A 20,454-nucleotide genomic window follows, 5' to 3' on the forward strand; every position below is an offset into this window, starting at 1 on the left:
CCAGGGTCTGTATGAGCGATGTTTTAGCTGTTGCTGTACTCGCTATCATTGCACAGCGGAGAATATATTATGAACTGAATACATACATTTGAGATGAAGACGGATCGACATGGCATATGTCTCCGAACAGCTAGGAAACTAAGATTGTTCATGGACGGTTGCCATATGGCGGTGATGTGTTCGTGAGGCGGTCTGGTTTCTGAGTACAACATGTTGACGACTCTAATGCCGTCCCAAATTTTATTCAAAAGAAAACTCAGTCCATCAAAAATATTGCTCCAAAGATAAACAATATAATATTGCAGACGTTTTGCGTTATAAATCCAGTTCGGTAGCATCGAGCTGTAAGAGGCGAATAAAGACGGATGACGGGATAGTGGCGTCACAGACTGTGGGTTTTCTTGCAAGCGATGGGTTTAATGTGAGCCAAGCGTCGGTCACAGCAACCTCTGGCGGCTTGCAGACGAAGTCCCCCCCCCCCACGTCTGACCTTTCGCCTGTCACGCGGGGTTTTGACTCACTGCAGCCGGCCAAGCCCCGCGGTAGCTGCTGGTGCAGGGTGACGACGGTGTGGAGAATAATCGATGTGCTGCGGACGCTCGAGACAACTTTTGCAAAACCCTGCGACAACACGCGCCGACCAGCAGCAAACACTAATTACCTCATTTGCCGTGCCAGCTGAAAAATGCGCTGTCCTTCATGTCTACCTTGTTCTCACGGCCTGCCTCTCTCCCACACATACATTTCATTCACACAGAAAAAAAAAAAAATGTAAAAGCCTGGCGTACATGTTATTATACAAAGCTTACATTTTATTTATCACATCATAAAGAACTCAAGTCTGTAAACTTCTCTTCCATATATTTTATATTTTTTATTTTTACAAGAGCATAGTAAGGAAAAAATCATTTAAGAATAAAACGACTTTCAAATTAATATTTTAAAAAGTACAGAAATTACATCTTCGGTGTATCACAATCATTCATATTATATTTCAGAAAACTATTTTTTTTTTAAGTTTGATAATATTTCGTGTCACCTGTACAATGTTTCAATAGCATGTTTACATATGTCCACAACTCCCTTCCCCCTACCTCAAAAAATATAATCACTGGATATTTACATGACTGTTTAAATTTTTAAAAGCACCTTTGACAAGCTGAAACAAAATTCTGAATATTCACTCTCAAAATTAAAAAAATTAATAATAGCATGATTTTTATTCTAATAATATCACAATGATTTTGTGTTTTTTGTCTATCCAAAAAGGTACATTATATGGCCACCTCCTATAATTAATTAAATTTTATTGCATAGATCCCTGAGTAATTAGCTCTAAAATATCAGATACATATTTTTAAAAAAACAAAAAACAAAAAAACAGGTACATTTTTTTTCCCCAGCAAATCAACTAATTTGCCATCTTATTTATCTAAATAGATACAGAACACAGAGCAGTGGCATAGGAACCAGGAGGCAAGAGGGGCAGCTGCCCCCTCAAAAAAAAAAGATACTGAGGAGGCAAGAATGCCATTCACTTTTAGCATGGAGTTTGCCCCTCCACCTTCCCCAAACCTGAGCGTCTTCCTACACCACTGCACTGGATCCAACCAAGCTGGAATACATTAATAATGACTGCTAATAACAATCACTAATACAATCACCTGAAAATTATTAACCAGACATTGGAAAAGAGATTTTCAAGACACATGGTGAAGAAAAAAGAAGTAATGAAAAAGTATATTAAAGAAAACTTGATTAAAACACATCTTTAAAGCATTTAGTAAATGTTTTTATTTTGCTGAGAATTAATTAATCAGTTTTGAATTCACATTTACTTATAGACCTTCAGTTATTTTAACCTTTCATACTGTTGCATCAGAAAGGTTTCCAGAACATACTGTATATTTGATTTTTCAATTATTTTCAGTGATTACACACAAACAAAAATTGGTAAATAACATTAACTTACGACCTGAGATGTTTCATTCATTTATTAATGAATTTATTCATTTCATTTATTAATGTGAAAGTAATTAAGGCACCAAACACACCTACAAAAAAGTCATGATGGATTAACTGATCTCAAAAATAAATTGTCAACATGATTATTTTAAAGCAACACTAAATTTTAGACACCCTAAACTTATTTTAGGGAACAGTCCTGACTTCATTGCAGCATTCAGTGTTCATGTCATTCAAGAAGAGGCAAAAAGCAACAAATAGGTTGACTACCAGGACATATGAAAGCAGTCAAGAACACTGTAAAAGGAGGAAGACATTGTTCACCCTGAAGAAATGAAGATTCTAACACAGAATGTCTGTTTCTTACTTTATCCAGATGCAGTCATGGCTACCACAACCATCATTTACCAAAAAAAAAAAAAAAACCCATTAAGAACCCCAGTCTATCTGCTCTCTTTGGTCCTTAACAAGTTTTAATCTTTTCATGAGTAAAAGCAAATCCTTTCTCAATTCTTAACCACTCTCTGAAACATGAATTCTACAACATCTTTGCGTTTCAAAACACGTGGCACTTTGAACTGGTTAGGTGAACCAGTAGTGTTTTGAATTACAAACTCTCGCAATTCCCTAAAGGAACCTGGCTGCATAATATGTACCTGCATTTCCCCTATACTTCCTTTCTTACGAAAAGATGAGTAGACATAAGATTTATTGCACAAAGTTGCATCCACCTGAAAAATAGAGAATGAGAGTACATATATCCGATTGACTGTACCCAACAATAGACACTTTGAAATGAAGAGCACTAACTTTTAGGTTTGAAGCATATTTAAGATCAAATACGTGCAACAAACGCATAACAAAGTAAAAGATTTTTATTTTAATTTATAATTTTATAAATCATATATAACAGCTAAGATTATCTTACAACTATTTCAGAATGTTAGCATTTGAAAATTAATTCAGGTAAAAAGATTTCAATTGCTCCCACACCTGATGTCAATACAGAGAGGCACACAGAGGAACACATCTGCATAAATGCGTTACACATGGATTTGCACACATTCACACCCACACACACACATGCAAACACACACTCACCAAAAGTTTTAATCATTCTATTTTCATCAGTCTGTAACATCAAATCCCATAGAATCATACCTAGTGTGCTTCTTTAAAACTAAAACAGCTACAAAATGACAGCAGTGAGTTACCATTTTCCTCTGATTAACTGACAACTGTCCTGCTTGTTCCAACTCCACAAAAACATGGTAACATGGAAGGTGGCTCTTGTAATCTATTTAGCACAAACAGTGACTACAACAGTGCGAAAGTCCACAAACAGATACTTTAATTGTATTTTTTATCTTTGAATTTCTTATATAGTTATTTTTTAAAACTGAAATTAAATGCAATGTTTTGCAAAATAAGAACACGTGTTATGCACATGTTATTCTTGGCTGTCATTTTGTTTTCATTGATACAAAGAATTCTTAAAGGTAAGCTACAAAATACTCTTATATATTCCACAAAAAGAGAACAATAATTGCACAAATTATAAGGGCATGTTTCAACAGAGCAAACTCAATTTATTTGTATACATTTAATATTAAAGTTAAAAATTATACATTTTATGATTTCATGAAGATCACATGTAGATAATATATAGTGTTATTATTCAAGCAGCTACAAAAAAATTTTACCACACTTTTTAAGTCCATCAGTGTAATATGTATATACACACATATAACAGCCTCACCTTTTATGCCAGCATCTTCAACAGTGATACTTTCAGCACAGCAATAGTCCAGCAGCTTCACACCTGACCATTGAGCCACCGTGTCCCTCAAAACCTCATAAAAAAGACTCTCTGAAGTTTTCTCCCCTCTTACATTAAGGAACTGGCCCTGTCTACCAAAAGAAAAAATATGAATAATGTTTAAAATGCCCAACATATAATTTCATCATAGCTCCAATACCTTAAAATACTACACATCAACAACCATATTAACTGCAAATGTTTAGCACTGCTTTTTATAAGAAGAAATGTAACTGATAACTTGTTGCAGCAAGAATTTAAGCATATAAAATATCTCAAAGAAATATATTTATTTGCATTTATTATCTATGAGTTGCCTTCTAAGTTACATATCAGACACAGTTTAATAATATGCAAATGTATGCTACCTGTACATAAACTCAATGATGGGGCATTGATTGTGGTAGCCAACCACCTTCACCACATCACCAATACGATAACGATACTGGCATGATGGATTGGTGATGACCAGCTCGTAGAACTCTCCCTTTTCTGCCTGTAAATATTTAAGCTGCTGTCTACACCACAAAGGCAGACAACCACTGCCATTTGCTTTTTCTATTTCTTGTAGATACACTTCATACCTCTTTTACACTAAGTTTCCTTAAAATGTCTTATGTTCATGAGCAGCATCTGAAATTCAACATGTCTACATGTTTAAAGATTACAAATGTTCTAGAAACGACATTACAGCAACAGCTGAACAGTAACAATAAATGACGTTTAAATGAAAACTATTACAAAGAACAGTTTTGCAGTTTTCTCCCTTTGATTATCTACACCATAAATAATATAATAAAGACCTAAGCAAATTTTCAGAACCTAAAAGGAAAATGTACCTGATGAAGAAGGAGTGTTTGTGGTTGGTCCTCATCAGCATGGGATACCGGAATCAGCTCAAAGAACTGAGCCCTTGGGTGAAGCAAATATCGGGAAGGAAGCTCTTCTGGCCAGATGTTGATGCCCAGTAGTCCTTCGGAAGCTCCATAAAGAGGAGAGTACAAAGGGATGCCTTGACAGTAGGTCTCCCTCAACTTGCTGCCATATAAGGTGAAAGAACCAGAGTCTCCACACACAATTATTTGCAGTTTTGGCCACAGTCTCTTTGCCACTCCCACTAAGCCCTCTTCAAATGCCTTTTTAATTTCTTGCGCCCGAACTGGATCTGGTTTTAGCAGCTTTTCAAGCTTCTCTCTTATCTCTGGTTTTACATTCAACTGTGAATTAAGTGTTCCACTTTCTATATCTCTCACTAGATTTGCAACCTCCTCTTCAAGCCTCTGGAAAGCATTGAAAACAAGTGAAGCAAAATTAGCTTCTATCATGCCTAGGTGCCTGTCTTTCAGACCAAACAGAAGATGTACATACAGAGCTTCAGGTTCGCTCAGAATGTCAAATGCAGGAGCTGGAGTCGAATACATGTGAAGCAACTTTTTCGATTCAGAGGGAGACGATGAGTTTGGTCCAATTTTTATGCCTGCTTCTGACATCCTCCATGCTGGGTTGTAAAAGATTTTCAGGATTTTGCTCAGACAAACAACTTCAGGAAAAGCTTGACTCATACACATGAAAGCTACAGATACTCCATTTAGGAAAAAGACTCCCCTTTGCTTTAGAAGCATTGGAATAATACTTTCAGTTCCTGATGTTCCTGAGGTCACACCAAAAATGACTGGCTTTTCCTTTGTCAGAACAGACTGCTCACCTGCCATCATCTTCTGCACATAAGGTTTGTAGTCAGCATACCGGGTGAGAGGGTGCACTCTAACAAATTCTTCTGCAGATTTAATGGCAGAGAAGTTGTATAGTCTGCCATACTCTGTGTCAGCATTATCCCTCAATTGTTTCAGAAGAAAATCTTCTTGGGCCCTAGCCACATCAGATGTAGCACTCTCTAGTTTCTTCTGCAAACATTTACCAAAAAATGCAACATGGCAAAATATGATACAGTCTGCAATCTATATTAACATTAGAGAAAAATGTACAGCTGAATATGTATCATCAAAAACCTTCCTGAATGTGCAAAATTTCCTCAAATGGTTTGAACATGGCCAGAATATTGTTATGCGAGTTACACTCACTTATCAAGGGCATAGAATGCTTTTAAAAAATGTTTCTCGGATCATTAGTTTTGTTCTCTCTAATATTAGTATACATAAAATGAGTAAAATAAAGTACTACACCAGAAATATAGAACCCAAAAAGGCAAGACTTTTCACAGAGATGTAGTGTTTCAAGGCTTCATTTAAAGGCTGGTCTCGATAGACTTTCATGTTTCGCACATCAAACAAAAGATATCCTGTACCAGCAGCAGACACAACAGCAGCACCTAGAAAGAAATATGGCTCACATACAAAAAAGCTGATTTTTAAAATTTGAAACTGAACGCACATTTATATTCAACTGTAAATGTTAAAAGATTGGTTAACTGATCCAGTCCTAAATGAAATTATCTGAAATAAACTAGATCAGGGGTGCCCAACCTATGGCCCGCTTAGGCGCCTCATCCGGCCCACTCACTTTAACCACACACAACATAAACCATCATGTTCTGGCACGCGAGATTTTATATCATGTCAAGTGCGGCCCGTGGGCGAGAAAAGGTTGGGCACAACTGAACTAGATTGACTAGAAGACTAATTTTCCAGGGAAATATTTACTGATGGTCATTATTTGTTCTTATTTTTGTATGCAGATAGTAACATACCGATCAAAGCACTTGCTGTGGTACTCATTGCATTTATACCTTGTGTATCTTTACAGATTACTGAGCAAATGATTGACTGTCCTTGGGTATACTCCTGTTTTTATTCAAAACCCCTTTGGTGAATCCTCTACAGAAAAAGCCTACCCAAATATGTTAAATAATTATCACAATAAATATGTTAAATAATTATCACCCAATCTCTCACTTGCTGTTCCTATCAAATGTCATCCTTAATGCTGAAAACTTTTTTTTTTAAATAAGTCTATGTCTCACCCTTTTCATAGCACTGAGACTGATGTGATCAAAGTGACTAATGATAACCATCCTAGATCTTTCTGTTGCTGTTGCTACAATTGACCTTTTTATTTTCATTTTAGGGTTTAATACTCTATTTAGTATATCATCTGCCTCTTGACTGGTTTCATATCTTTCTGATAGGACTCTCAATCACAGTCAATGGCCAAATGTCTGTACTAGTCCCTGTTTGTTGTAGACTCTAGAGTTACCCAAGACTCTGTACTTTGTCATATTCTTTTTATAATGTACATCTGATCCACCTGTCTGTTCAAGCTGGCTTTGTATCTTCAGCAAGAAATATAGATTTTACAATCACAGCAGACATGTCTCTTGACAAATATGTTTCAAACCTTTGCCATGCTTGTTAATATGAATTTTATAAGATCAGCCGTTTACCAGACTCTTTCAAACCAATCAGATTTTTGTTGGTTCTTTTGTACTGCTCTATAATTATTTCTTCTCACAGGCTGTCACTCGAACACAAGCTTCAGAAAGTCCAGAACTTGGCTGCCCAGCTGGTTCTCCAAGCTTGTAAATCATGCTACACCAATCGTACGTTTTTCACTGGCTACCAGTTAAAGCAAGAATTGACTATATAAGCTCTCAACTCTCTGCTACAGATTTCTTTCTGTCTTTTCCCATCATGTTATTTTCTCTTGTCTGTCTACACTCCTGCTAGAAACTTGCAGTCTTTAAATGACTTACATTCTATCACTCCCTCTACAAAAACAGTTATATATCGCTGTTTTGACTGTGATGCTGTGAGGTATAACTGTTCAATTAAACTAAACAAACCTCTGAAAACCTGTCGAATGATACCCATGGTATGATTCTGCTGTAATTTAATCTGCAATCAAACAAGACTATTATTATCTTTTCTGAGACTGTGGAATCCACACTAATGGGTCAGTCTGATAAACAGTACTCAAGATTTACAATTAACTAGCTCTATGGAATTTTCTTCTAATTCTTGTTATTTTAATGATCATCACTTTAACGTGATCAAGTCAAATAATATTTGATTAGCTGAATCAAGAACCAATATATATGTACATGTATGTGTGCCTATAAATATATTCACGTATACAGTTGGAAAAATAATAAAACTTTTTAAAATTTTGGACTTCTGGCAACGGATTTTTCTGGTAACTGAACACTGTGAAGTTTCATTGTTTGCACTATACTGGCCATTTAAGACATCATTAAGTATACTGTTGTTTTTTAGCCAGAAACATCGTTTTCGTGGTGAAGCTGTTTATTTTTTAAACCAGGAATGAGTTATCTCCCACTGACCACCACAACCGCCAAGTCAGATTACACCTGCTACCACGAAATAATATACGAAGCCTCTTAGTTGACATGACTCTGATTATTAAGCAACAAAAGTTTTCACTTTATAAGTGAAAGATTGTTTTTCAAGAAACACTCGGTGCAGTTTTCTCACCTCAAAACGTTCTCAATTTTGACATGGGACCAGCATTATCTCCCTTTTCGGCGAAGAGCGAGAAGAGTGGCTGCCCTTTCGCTATTGAAACTGTGTGTGTGTTTGGGGGTTGATAGAAACCGTGGATTTGACCTTTAGCCAGTTTAGGTGAAACACAAATGCGACCACTTAAATAAAATGATGACACATAGTGAATGTGAAGAGTGGCAAGCGCTTTGCCTAACTGTACAAATCGTGTTAGTGCACTAAGGAGGGGGAGGAAAGAGGAGTACCCGGAGATAACCCCAACGCCCAGCCCTGCGAACAGGTGTCACATACAGTGTTACGAGACGAGATCTGAACCCTGAGCCGCTCACTGCAGCGGTGACGAGAGCTTCGCATTTTACCCTGTTTTATACAATTTCTGGAGGTCCCTTTCTGGCATGTACACCCTTGGTTTTCCATTCACTGACCAGTCCAAGTAGATCGCCTAGTCATGTGGTCAGTGGAAGTCCTGACATATGGTTATGCACGCCCAGTAATTTCCCTGGCCAATCTTTATGATGTCAGCTATTCGGTCACTGCACCCTTGTGATACCAGTATACCACATTCTCCCTCCTACAATGGTCCTTCACTATATAATAACACACAATTCAAACCAATTCCCGTAAACACACATAATATAAGAAAGGTGAAAGGAAGGTGACCATCAAAGGAACTTTTCCTCACTTCTTTTTTTGCCATGGTACCTGTCTCGTATTTGCTCTTGCTTGTATTTCTGTGTTGCGTGGTTAACTGTTGGTTCATTTAATTGTTCTTTGTACAGTGTGTTAAGGTCTTCACTACATAGGTAAGTACGATTTACAACTTCATTAATTATTATGATTATTATATATGCGTTCACACACACATACAGAGGGCATGGGATGCGTTTGGTGACTATTAATAAATGTAAATGACTTCAGTAATTGAATGTGAATGACTATCTGTTAGTCTTGATGTAGATTTTGCTATGTGCACGTGTTTTTGTAAAACCAGAGGTGTATTATTTGTATATTGGACATTTATAGGTCAATCTGAGGTCACTGAGATCAACTGTGTGTAGAAGATACATCTATATGCATAAGATTTACTATCTTAAAATCTATAAGATTTACATCTATATGTCTCACTATATAGGCTTTAGTTACTCTGTTCAACCAAGTGTACCTCAACAGCCATGTGGGCCCACAACTGAAACCTTTTGTTTGGTACAAGCTTTTGCATATCAATTGTTTCAATGGCTTAATTAAATAAACCACATCAATGATACAAGAATGCAGCACACAATGTAAGGCACCTGATCATGTTTTTATTTAGAGTTAGATGCATTAAACTTTTTGTACAATGTTTAAGTGAACTTCATCGGTTCTACACTCTCATCTTCCACATTCACTGTCAGTAAATAGCATATCAGACACGAATCTATTATATTAAAACATTTAACCATTTGTGAGCTAACAAGTTTAATGGATTATTTAAATATTTAAGCAGAATAAAATAAGGCTGGTATGGATACCATTTAGGTGGTTTATATATGTTATGTGGAATGACAAATGATTTTCTCTCTTTTGTGGTTTTTATGTGCACGCCCACACATCTACATATAAGCATGCACATGTACAGATATACACAACCCATGCATGTAAAATGTACACATGTACTACAAAAGGTCATGTGTGTGCATTAAACACTTGTATATCTGCTTGCATGCATGTAGGGGCATAAGCACCTACGACACAAGAGAAGCAAATGTGGTTGTGGTTCTATCCAAAAAGAATGTCATATTAATTTACACATTTTTGCACACTTGACTTTCCTTTGACTGAGCAGCTTGTATTGTCAGATGTGGAAAACCAAAGTAAGTTTGAAAGCGCTGGAGAATCTCAACTCCTTTATCTTGCCTCTCTATATCTCACTGATCTCACCTCTGGCCCTACTTTGTGGCAGAAAGACTTTCCTTTTTATGTCATTCCTAGTTGTGGATTATATCTCATCTTCATGTTGAGCTCCTCAATTCTTCCCTAACATTTGTGCTGCATGTATGGTGCCAAGAAGACAAGTTGAGACCGTGATTGTGTCTAGCAGTTCTCCTCACTTTATCAGTTTAACACATATATCTGATATCTCTCATAGACTTCATCGACTCTCTCAGTCTCAGTCTAAAATCTCTCATAAATCTTTAGCTTGCACTACCAAAAGCTGCTTTCACATTCTGCCTGATACAGAAGCACATCAGTCAGAACTTCAAAACAAAGAACAGTTTGTATCATCAATCATAATCTCTATTAGTCACATGTCTCACCATGATGCAGTAATGTTCCTCTCTTACTAATTTCTTTTACTGTTGAATTTAACTCATTACTGTCAAGACATCGTTAAATGTAAGACTAGTGAGCTTTCTTCTCATAATAATTTAGTATTTAAACCAAAACTACAAAACCAAACAGCAAACATAGCAAACAAACAAGAAAAACACCAAAGTCTCTAGCTGCTGCGTTTGTTAAAACAAAACCATCACCAAAAACAATATTTAGCAAATAAAAACAAGTCTTAATTAGTGTAATTTGGCTACCAGTGATCTATTTTAAAACATAAAAGAAGTTCAGCATTCTGCGGTGTGAGCATCTGTCCATTCCTCCCCACTTCCCCCATCATATCCAGCGCGTGAAATATATAAGACTGTACACACACACACAAAGTGGTTTCCAAGCATTTGCTCCAAATGACCTTTCCCATGAAGTGAAATGTGTAGCTGATGGTCAAAGCGAGCAACAATGTCAATGGCCCAGAATAGTGTAGATTCCCTATTTTCAAGACATATTTAGGCAGAAATCATTCCCCACTATCAGCCCAAAAGACAAAAAGCATTTCAGGATATTTGCATGAATTTTTGTTTCAATAACACAGTCTGATAGTTTTCTTATATGGCTTCCTCATCATCAACTTCTTAAGGCAGTTATTGGTGAGCAGCAACACAACAGGTCTTCTAGCTCTGGATCATTCTGCAATATAAATTTGAAATTCATAGTACAGACTGATTTTTAGGCCTTAGTGGTCCGCCATATTTTTTTAGTTAGGCCTTGGTGGTCCGCCATAGCTTTTACTTAAGTAAAGTGGTCCGCGGTCTGAAAAACTTTGAGAACCACTGTTCTAGCTGACACTACACATGAAAGAAGGCATAAATGGCGTTGTCTAAATATATTGTTAATCTATTAACCCTCTTAGCACGGCATAAAAATATAATAACGTAATAAAACAATTGCAAAGACATCAGGAGGTGATGTTTGTTTTTATACTTTGCTGCTCTCAGGTAAACATTAGACCAAGAAACCTATAATTATTGGAATGGAGAAAACTTGAACTTGCAATAAAAGTAATGAAAATTGCTTCTTTCACTCTGGTGACAGCAATAATCCAAGAAAATTTAGTTTGCTTTTCTTGAGTCATATGGGCAGAGCCATGACATGTTTGTGGCTCATCATACTGAGAGGGCTGAATAGCAGAAAGTTAACATTTTAATAAAAATATAAAAATTACAGACTTGTTTGACTAAAAACACCAAATATTCTCTCATGCTATACAACTTCATTTGTTATGACTATATTTTCCAAGTCAATCTTTTTTGGCAAGAAAAAGAAATAAAATTAATAGTTGTTTTCAGTAAGGTTTGTTGACAGTGTTCTAAGAATCATACCATGTTAATGACATATGTACACCTTTCAATGACACTCATTTCCATAAAAAAAAAAATCATAAATTGTGGAAGATGATGGTAAAGTAAAACAAATGAAAGCACCGTAATGGAAACAGCCTTCTAATGAATTACTACTCAGATTAATTAATCTATGTAAATATCTGAAGAAAATATAAAAGAATGACATATCATTCATTAAATGTACAGTTAACATTTTCACAACTTTACTCAAATGCACATTCAAAGAATTTTCTTTTATAATCCAAAATAAAAAGCTCAAAAACTGAGCATTGCACATCAAATAAATCAAGAAATAGCTCAGTTAAATCCCTGCTCATTAAGACTGAAATATGCAGACAGTTTTCAGAGCTCCTCAGATCTACAGAGATGACAATAAAAGTGCTTATATCACTAATTAATGAAGTAAAACTTTTCTACAAATAACATTTTCCAGCAGTTTTTGAAAGTAATAAAATTTTTTTTTAAAGTACTGTGTTACATTATGTAAAACTGAAGTTTAAATATTTGTTCGAGAGTACATATATCACACCACAATGCACTATTAATTTATAAGTTAATTTTTTTAAAGAAGTTTAATTTGAAAGATATGTCCAGATATGTTCTAAAGATCATTTTTCTCTTGACTTGTGATGTATAAACAGATCATTAAGCATAAGATTAGACATTGCTATGCAACGCTAATAATGGCAGTAATCATGTTCAGTTTTTGATGCAGTCTTAACAAACACTCCAGAATTCTTTGGTGCCTAAACTAAACCAAAATATTAAAGCACTGGTTTCATAAGGATGCTAATTCATGCTTTGGTTTCAGGATTTGATGAAGGAAATTATATGATACCTCTGCCAATATTCTTCTTTTTACCCTTAATGTACAATTAAGATTCACACTATGGGAAATGTAAGAATTATAATTTGGTAGCACAAACTAAACATCTATTAAAATTGCTTGGTATGCACGATGTCAACTGTTTCTTTTTTAAGCAGTTAGAAGACAAGAGCATCAATCACCTGAGGGCATCTCAAGAAATTAAAGCACATTAGTTTTAAACACCCAATGGCAAACACAAGTTTACAAAATTCTTATTGCTCTCCAGAAAATATACATATTGTATAATTTTAGCCTCGGTGATTTAGATCTAAGCAAATCTGATTTTAGAGATGTCCTGCTGCCTACCTGCATGTATCAACTGTGCACACTTTTTTTAAAAATTCATTATGCTACTTAAACATGGTGACCTCTGAGCAGAAGACTTAAAACTCGTATATACAAAGAATGCCTTTTCACCTATTCTTGGTGAGGAAATATCTCTTAATTTTACAATGCTAAAATTAAATTGTACAGATATATACAGATTCAAGGTCAGTGATCTACACTGGTAAGACATATTTATGTGCAACAGGTACAAACTTGGTGTCTAAAGGATGAATATTTTCTCTCTACAGAAGTGAAGACAGGACCTTGTGAATGGTGAAAACTGCTTATTTACACTACTAACAGGTAATCAAAGCTGACAAAAAGCATTGCATCAATCAGCATGTTTTACATTCATGACCCTAACAGGCAGCAATGAGAGAAATTGCATTTACATTGGTCCACAAAATAAAATAATGTAATTCTTTTAAACCTGAAAAGATGACTAATACATGACAGATAGTAAGCTGGAGTAACAGTCTTTCAGTTGCAAATTTAGAATTATAACTCCACTTTCTGCTTGCCACAATAACCATAGGGAGAACGGTAGTAGGTAGGAAGATCTTGGCATGTTTCTTCTTTGTGGCAAAATGTAATAAGAAGGAAAATAATAAAATACCAGTTTATTATTATAAAGATCAATGAAATGAAAACTTGAAGTGGTAGAGGTCAACAGGTGGCTTAAGTAAACACAGCCAGAATGTTGCTATGACTGTAAACTGCTTCATCACAGACACAGAAGTTTAAAACAAGTTCCAAAGAAACATGATATTCTACTTCACTATAAGCAGAGAAATGAATCACATTTCATAAAGTGTCAAAAATGTTAATCTATAAACTGCAAAAACATCTGTAAACAATTCTTCAATACTTTTTTTTCAAATATAATACTTTCTGTGAAACACTGGTAAAAAGTCTGTTTTCAGTGTAACTGGCATCCATGTGTGTCCTCATGACACTGTCGTTCAATGCACCATGATGCTGCACTGCAGCCAAATAAATCCTCTTTCACAAACACATAACAAGATGTACTGAACTGTCTCTGCTTTTGTAAAAATGTATTACCTTCAGAACATTAAAAACTTACACATCTCAGTAAATCAGACTTCAGGATACCAACTCAAAGTTCGGAAGAGCAGCAGGTTTGATAAGATCTTGAAATGATCTTAGAATGATCTTAGAAAACTATGTGACTAATTATTCTCTGTAATTGAGACGAAACTAAGTCTGATTTTAGGGATTCTGTTAGTTACCACAAAACAGCTTGACCTACAAGAGTAAACACCCTCAGCTGCCTAGACAGCAACAGGCCTTGTTAAAAGGTCACCCAGTAGAGGCCTGATATCAGGCTTATACCAATGCTTATAGACTAAGACTCTTCTGTCTAGTCGTTCTGATTTTGTCTCTATACTGGTGCCAGCACATGGTTTGCATTAGCCATTTGTGGTCATTTACCTTCACTAACATAGAAATCAATTATGCAGAGAATAATGTAGCTTTGTTTAGTTAAATTGTTCACTTCTAATTGCACTGACAATCTTATTCCATGAATCTGTTTGGTCATGCAAATCTTTACATTTTCTAAGTATAGTTCACACATACCAATATTATTCTGGAATAATTCAGAGATAAAAGCACTTCATTCTGTGCTCATCTATTCCAAGCCAACAATCCTTCCGGATTCTGAAAGAAAAAAAATCTGAGATCAACTAAACAAACGTAGATAGAAGACTAACAGCAATTAAGTTAAAAGCATCTGTAACACTATATCAATAGTAATCTGGCTCCTGCTTCATAAAGCTATGTTAAAATCAGTTGAGGATGCAAACCCAAGGCTGAAAACAAAACAAATAGCGATGGTCTTTACCTGTGCAAGGAGGAGGGCAGCAACCCATCTGCACATCTCTTCTTCTGTATCCAAGCACACACAATGACCAAAGTGATGGTTCCTGAATATACAATAACCATTAGGTAACATTTAGACAGCCAAACATTCCTGTATAACAAAATACAAAGCTTAAAAATTCCTAATGCCATAAAAATCATGAAAAGCTTCCATGATGTTACTGAAATTTCACAGTTTAGCAGTTTATTTAATCACATCTGTAGAACAAAAAAATAAAATTTCTTCGAGTTAAAATTAAATTTCTTATGCCTGTGACCAGAAAAACTTAAACAGCCTCTTACTTTCCCTTATCTTCTCGGCTGTTCACAAGGAAAGTGAATCCAAACCTGAAAGAATAATGAAAAAATACAAAAATAAGTTCTAGGTGTTGTCATAAACCGGCTTTTTTAACATTTAGATGGGAAGGGAATGGGAAACAGGAAAAGGTGGGCGAATGGAAAGTAATTAGAGTTACGTTGATAGTGTGTGGGTGACAGCCAATTTTCCGCTGATGTAAGGCCATCACTGAGATACTCCATGTGTATAAATTGTGAACGTTAGGACTGAGGCCATGAATGACTTTTGCTGCTGTTTGATTTTGGGGTAGTCTGCCCCTTGACGAGGTTGGGGAATCTGAGTTTTCCGTGTTTCCTGACTGGTCAATTTGTGAACGCCTGACCAGACGTATTGGAAGAGCATAATCTATTAATTGAAAATTTGTTTAGGTGAGTCTGTTTTTGTTTTTTTAAGATTAAGCTTTTTGAATGTAAGGTTTTTTTTTTATTTTTGTGAGTTTACATATAAGGATTGCTGTTCACATTGTATGATGCAAATGATAAAATAAGTACATTTTTCACTTTTATTTCTCACAAGGTTCAACAAGCATAAACCATGGGCCAACAGATGTTACTCACCTAGTTGGGGGTTCACGGCTGGCGTTGACACCCATGTAAATGGTTAGGTCTTCTATCTTCCAAGAACACAGTGGGCTTTTAGCCTGCACATTCAAATTAATGCAGATTATACACAAATGGATTTGCCTGCTCATATAAATGCCAACATGTGCACACAGCGCATACATACATTAAATCACATTTAAAAATCCTTCTGCAGGTTTAACAACCAGGTAAATGCATCTTTTTTGTGCACATTTTTCTGCATTTCATCTTTAATAAAATGACTGTTATTTAATTTTATAAATACCGAACACACGTTTAGCATGCCAACAGCTTGTGCTCTCCTTGTGATCAACTGATGTACAACTGATTATTTCAAATGTTACTACCAGGAATCAGTAGAACACGTCCATACTTACCTTAGAGTCTTTGTAAAAGGTAAGCATGCACTGTTTGAACTCTGTAGTGGTCTTCTTAAACTTTTTCTTTGACCTAGAGTCAGCATATTTAAGTTCACCAAACAGTGCTCGAGAGGTGTCAAGCTGCATCAGACAAAGGAATATGGGCATCTAGAGTTATGCAGTCCATGAAGGCTTTACCCAGCCTGACTAATTGAAGGATCAACAAAAACATTAGAAAAAGTTTATTTATTCATGTCCTCATGCTTGCATTCAGGCACAAAAACAGATGAAGACAGAGTCTAAAGACAATAAGTTAACTAGGTACCGGCACACATGCCTTCCCACTGGTGGAAAATCGGCAATCGCACAAAAATAGCTCGTTTTCAATTCAAAGTATTTTATGAACTATCAGTAACTGAAATATCACTTTTGAATAACAATAAAGAACAACTGTTATTCATTTGTTCAGAGTATGCCTTTGGTTTAAGTGACTGGAAGAATAATGTGTATGTTGTCAGGATAAATGGTACCCGTGATTTAACTATTTAAACAAACAAACAAAAAATTGATGATTTACTGATTGTTATATATCAATAGTATCTTAACATTAGTGATACATTTTAGCTGGAAGTTGAACTGTTAAAATAAGCCATAAGAAATTAATAGTATTATACTAATTAATACTAGTTAAATTAGATTAAAAGATACATGTTTTTAAATTTGAACAAAATCCGTCCAATAGATTAGAAATTACAGCTTTTTTAAGTTCGTTGCCCCTAAAATGTTTCATTTTTCCACCTGAAAAATTGATGATTTTTTAAATATTGGAAGCTCTATCTCACCTTTCAGGCTTGTAGAAAAAGATTAGAACAATAGAATATAGTGGCTACTCTGAAATATGTTTCAGGTGTATTTAATAAATTAGTTTTGAAATGGAGTACTTAAAATATGATCAAACCCAAAACTGTTTGGATGTATTTTTTTCCAGTATGTCTTTGTGCAAATTAGTCAGTCACTTGAGTAGAAAGTCAGTGTTGGTAACTTCTCATACAAAGTACTTGGAGACTTCTAAGATTTCATGATGCTATATATGAGAGCTTCAAACGTGGTCCAAAATAAAGTATAGCTGTGACGCAAATCACAAACTTCAAATAGCAATATCTCCAAAACTAATAGAGACTCAGTTTTTGTTTGGTTTTTCTTATATTTTCTTGTACTTTCATGTGACCATTAAAAAATTACTCATTTTTAAAAAATTACTTTTGTGTGCCAATACCTAATTTAACAACGGTCATAATCCTCATTTAACCATTTGCAGCTATGATGATAATGATCATGTATCTAACATCAAAGTAACTGAGTCCATATATTTCTTAAATCAAGCAATTAAAGCTTGTTTAAGAGAATGCAGACAGCAGACTTACATGATCATGAAGTTTCTCCAACAGTTCTGTGTTCGTGAGACAAAGACATACATTCTCTCCCGTCCGTACAGACTCATCCCAGTCTCCCCAACGTCCAGTAGTCATCAAGATGTTATCTTTTGGAAATAAGGGACGCACTAGCACAAAAGAGAAAGTCTATGCTAAGCAATAGTTGAATTGAAACACATTAAAGAAAAAAAAATACTTCACACAGAAATAATAGCCAAAGCTAACAATTCTATAAAGTTTCTTCACAAAATGCAGATATGGATGGCACGGAGCCAAGAACCTGAAGCACACAAGCATCCACAAAAACATGCATGCATACATGTACACCCACACATTTTGAATAAGGACATATAAATAAGCATGCCCACACATACACTATGAACAAGGATATAAAATTATGAACACTTGTACATACATATACACACTATCAACAGCCATAAAAGCATGGATACCCACGCATACATATATACACTGAACAAAGCCTAAAAATATGCATGCTGATGCACATATGCACACAATAAAGGGCAGACAGAAAGGCAGACAAAGGAGGGGGAAAAACTGTCAACATGAACTGCCAAATGGGTGCCAACAATCTAATACACCTACCAAGGGCCCCTTTGAATAGAATTTCATTCAGGACAAAGGAATTTGCCAGATTGCGCTTTCTAATAATGTAGTCCACTACATCTTTGGCAGATGTGCCTGGAGTAGTCTGCAAAAATACACAATTGGTGTGACTGTTTATTTTAAAGCAGTTTTCTTTGCAACACAGAAGTGGAAATTCTAAAGAAATTGTAAACTATTTTAACAATTATTTTTCACTAATAGTTGAAATGAAAATGAGTATTATAAGATATACTTTGACACACTGTACAGTATTATCCTGAGTTGTCTACTGCAGGAACATTTTAACATGTATCTAACACAACCATTCTGGCATTTAGTAGTTACTTTGCACTGAATGAAAATGCCATGTGATTTCACAATGTCACTCACATTGACCATTTCACATTCCCCATTGTACGTATACATAGATATAGCCATCAGCAACTGCCCTGATGGTTGGGACTGCAAAAGGAAGAAAGCATTACATTGCTGAACAAAGGACTTAATAAAAGTCATCAACATACAAGAACATCCATCTTGCAAATCTACACACACACACAAACACAGAGCAGGAGACAAAATAGTGGCAATAACAGTATCATTAGATAATCATCATGATGATGACTATACCAGAGAGCTAAGCTCTCTGACTATACTACTAATGATAATGTAATGAACTTTCCCCTCAAGTAAGCAGGGCCAGTGTGTTCAGTCACAACCCAAGCAGAACAAAGGACACCATAAAGACAAAAAAAGTAAAACAATATATACAAAATATATATAAATATAAAACAATGTATGCAGTGAAACAATAGCATACTGTAAGCTGATATTCTCAAAAAAATATGAAAATTTTGGTATAACATACCAAAAGAATACAACATGAAGATTGAGCAGCCATAAAATTAAAGGTGTCAATCTATATTGAGAATAAAATGCAAATGTGGAGGGAAAAAGGTGTCAGATTCATCAGTTATCAATAGGACATCACAGAATGGGGCAACGGTAGAATGCTAAATCAGGTAAAATTGATTAGGCAACAAAACTCACATTTCGAGACACCTGCTGTGCTTCTATAATGCGCTGTGCATATGCCTGTATTGTAGCTTCCTGATCCCGTTCATGTTGTGCTATCTGCATGCAGGTGAAGGAGTAAATCTTTTTCATTTTGATTTATTACCAAACAGTTTTAAGCATCAGAATTCACACTACCTCTAGGACAATTAATTCTTAATCTCAAAACTTGGTATAGCAGATTTTTAAAAGAACAAAAATTGTCTAACTTACTTATTTATCAAATCTAAAAAAAAAGCACAATAAAATATATGCTAACACACACACACACACACACACATAGAACATGTGATAAATACATATTCACAGTAAATTCCCCCAAATCAGAAAGAAGATATTTTATTTTTTCCACTTTAAGAGGTATACAGGAGACAATTTACATCAAATGAGTAACCACATGATGAGTTAAAGGCTGAGTAGAATTCTGTATAAACTATCTGACAGTTTACTTTGCTTGCAATAATCTTTATGAACCAAAGCACGACGTTCTATTTTAAGCATAACGTAACCTCACCTGGAAGAGGTAGTCACGCTGGGAGACAATGTCAAGGAGAACAGTAATCTCATTGGCTGGGTTATTGGCTCCCTGAGTTGTCACAAACATCACAGTGAGAACATGCAGAACAATCAGGTCACACAATCACACACTCCTGCATACACACCTGCTGACTGTGTTACTGCGCTTGAAAGCAAAAACAACTTTTTTAATCATATTATCAAAAGCTAAATTCCTCAGAAAAGTAAATAAAACCTTTGTATGTATATATCATCTACCTCATAAGCCCCAAGTGGGTTGCTGAGTCATCCCTTATGAATTTCTGACAATTTCTCTCAGACTTCATGATCCTGAACTGGCCTTCAAAAGATGGTAAATAGCATCCTATCCAATTTTTTAATTTTAATTCTTTCTCTATCTGCCTCTTCTTCTTTTGCCTGAAGTTGTGTCACAGGATAGCTTTGACAACTGCCTCACCCTTTTGCTTTGTCTTTTTGACAAC

At 35.4% G+C, this 20,454-nt stretch overlaps 2 protein-coding genes across 11 annotated transcripts in view; both read right to left on the bottom strand.

Annotated features, from left to right (window-relative positions):
- Nucleotides 1–800: 800 nt before the first annotated feature.
- LOC112558568 (GH3 domain-containing protein-like) lies at nucleotides 801–8,932 on the bottom strand. Of its 2 annotated transcripts, none has more exons than XM_025229106.1 (8): nucleotides 8,233–8,932; nucleotides 7,584–7,635; nucleotides 5,968–6,113; nucleotides 4,624–5,688; nucleotides 4,153–4,280; nucleotides 3,725–3,876; nucleotides 3,180–3,262; nucleotides 801–2,696 (listed from the first exon to the last, which is right to left on the bottom strand). In XM_025229106.1, the coding sequence occupies exons 2-8, from the start codon at nucleotides 7,609–7,611 to the stop codon at nucleotides 2,472–2,474; spliced, it is 1,827 nt and encodes a 608-aa protein (XP_025084891.1). In that variant the 5' UTR covers nucleotides 7,612–7,635; nucleotides 8,233–8,932; the 3' UTR covers nucleotides 801–2,471. The 2 variants fall into 2 exon arrangements, with proteins under 2 accessions (XP_025084891.1, XP_025084892.1); XM_025229107.1 differs by lacking the exon at nucleotides 8,233–8,932 and adding an exon at nucleotides 8,071–8,188.
- Nucleotides 8,933–13,730: 4,798 nt separating this feature from the next.
- The window catches only part of LOC112558567 (arf-GAP with Rho-GAP domain, ANK repeat and PH domain-containing protein 1-like), a 50,511-nt gene continuing 43,787 nt past the window's right edge, over nucleotides 13,731–20,454 (bottom strand). For all 9 annotated transcript variants that reach the window (XM_025229100.1, XM_025229098.1, XM_025229099.1 and 6 more), the window contains 10 exons: nucleotides 19,971–20,042; nucleotides 19,433–19,516; nucleotides 18,773–18,844; nucleotides 18,383–18,488; nucleotides 17,768–17,904; nucleotides 16,362–16,484; nucleotides 15,961–16,043; nucleotides 15,349–15,393; nucleotides 15,029–15,110; nucleotides 13,731–14,844 (listed from right to left, as the gene is read on the bottom strand). In XM_025229100.1, coding sequence (XP_025084885.1) covers nucleotides 14,812–14,844; nucleotides 15,029–15,110; nucleotides 15,349–15,393; nucleotides 15,961–16,043; nucleotides 16,362–16,484; nucleotides 17,768–17,904; nucleotides 18,383–18,488; nucleotides 18,773–18,844; nucleotides 19,433–19,516; nucleotides 19,971–20,042 — 837 coding nt within the window. In that variant the 3' untranslated portion in view covers nucleotides 13,731–14,811. The remainder of the gene's footprint in view (nucleotides 14,845–15,028; nucleotides 15,111–15,348; nucleotides 15,394–15,960; nucleotides 16,044–16,361; nucleotides 16,485–17,767; nucleotides 17,905–18,382; nucleotides 18,489–18,772; nucleotides 18,845–19,432; nucleotides 19,517–19,970; nucleotides 20,043–20,454) is intronic.

Source organism: Pomacea canaliculata, linkage group LG3, assembly GCF_003073045.1.
Source record: "Pomacea canaliculata isolate SZHN2017 linkage group LG3, ASM307304v1, whole genome shotgun sequence".
Classification (NCBI taxonomy): Eukaryota; Metazoa; Mollusca; class Gastropoda; order Architaenioglossa; family Ampullariidae; genus Pomacea; species Pomacea canaliculata.

Coding starts and splice junctions, on each gene's coding strand:
- LOC112558568 (XM_025229106.1), bottom strand. CDS start 7,611: ATGGGTATCATTCGACAGGTTTTCAGAG. Junction 6,114..7,583: donor CATTCGACAGGTTTTCAGAG/GTTTGTTTAGTT, acceptor ATTTCTTTCTAG/GTGCTGCTGTTGTGTCTGCT. Junction 2,697..3,179: donor CAGTTAATCAGAGGAAAATG/GTAACTCACTGC, acceptor TCTATTTTTCAG/GTGGATGCAACTTTGTGCAA.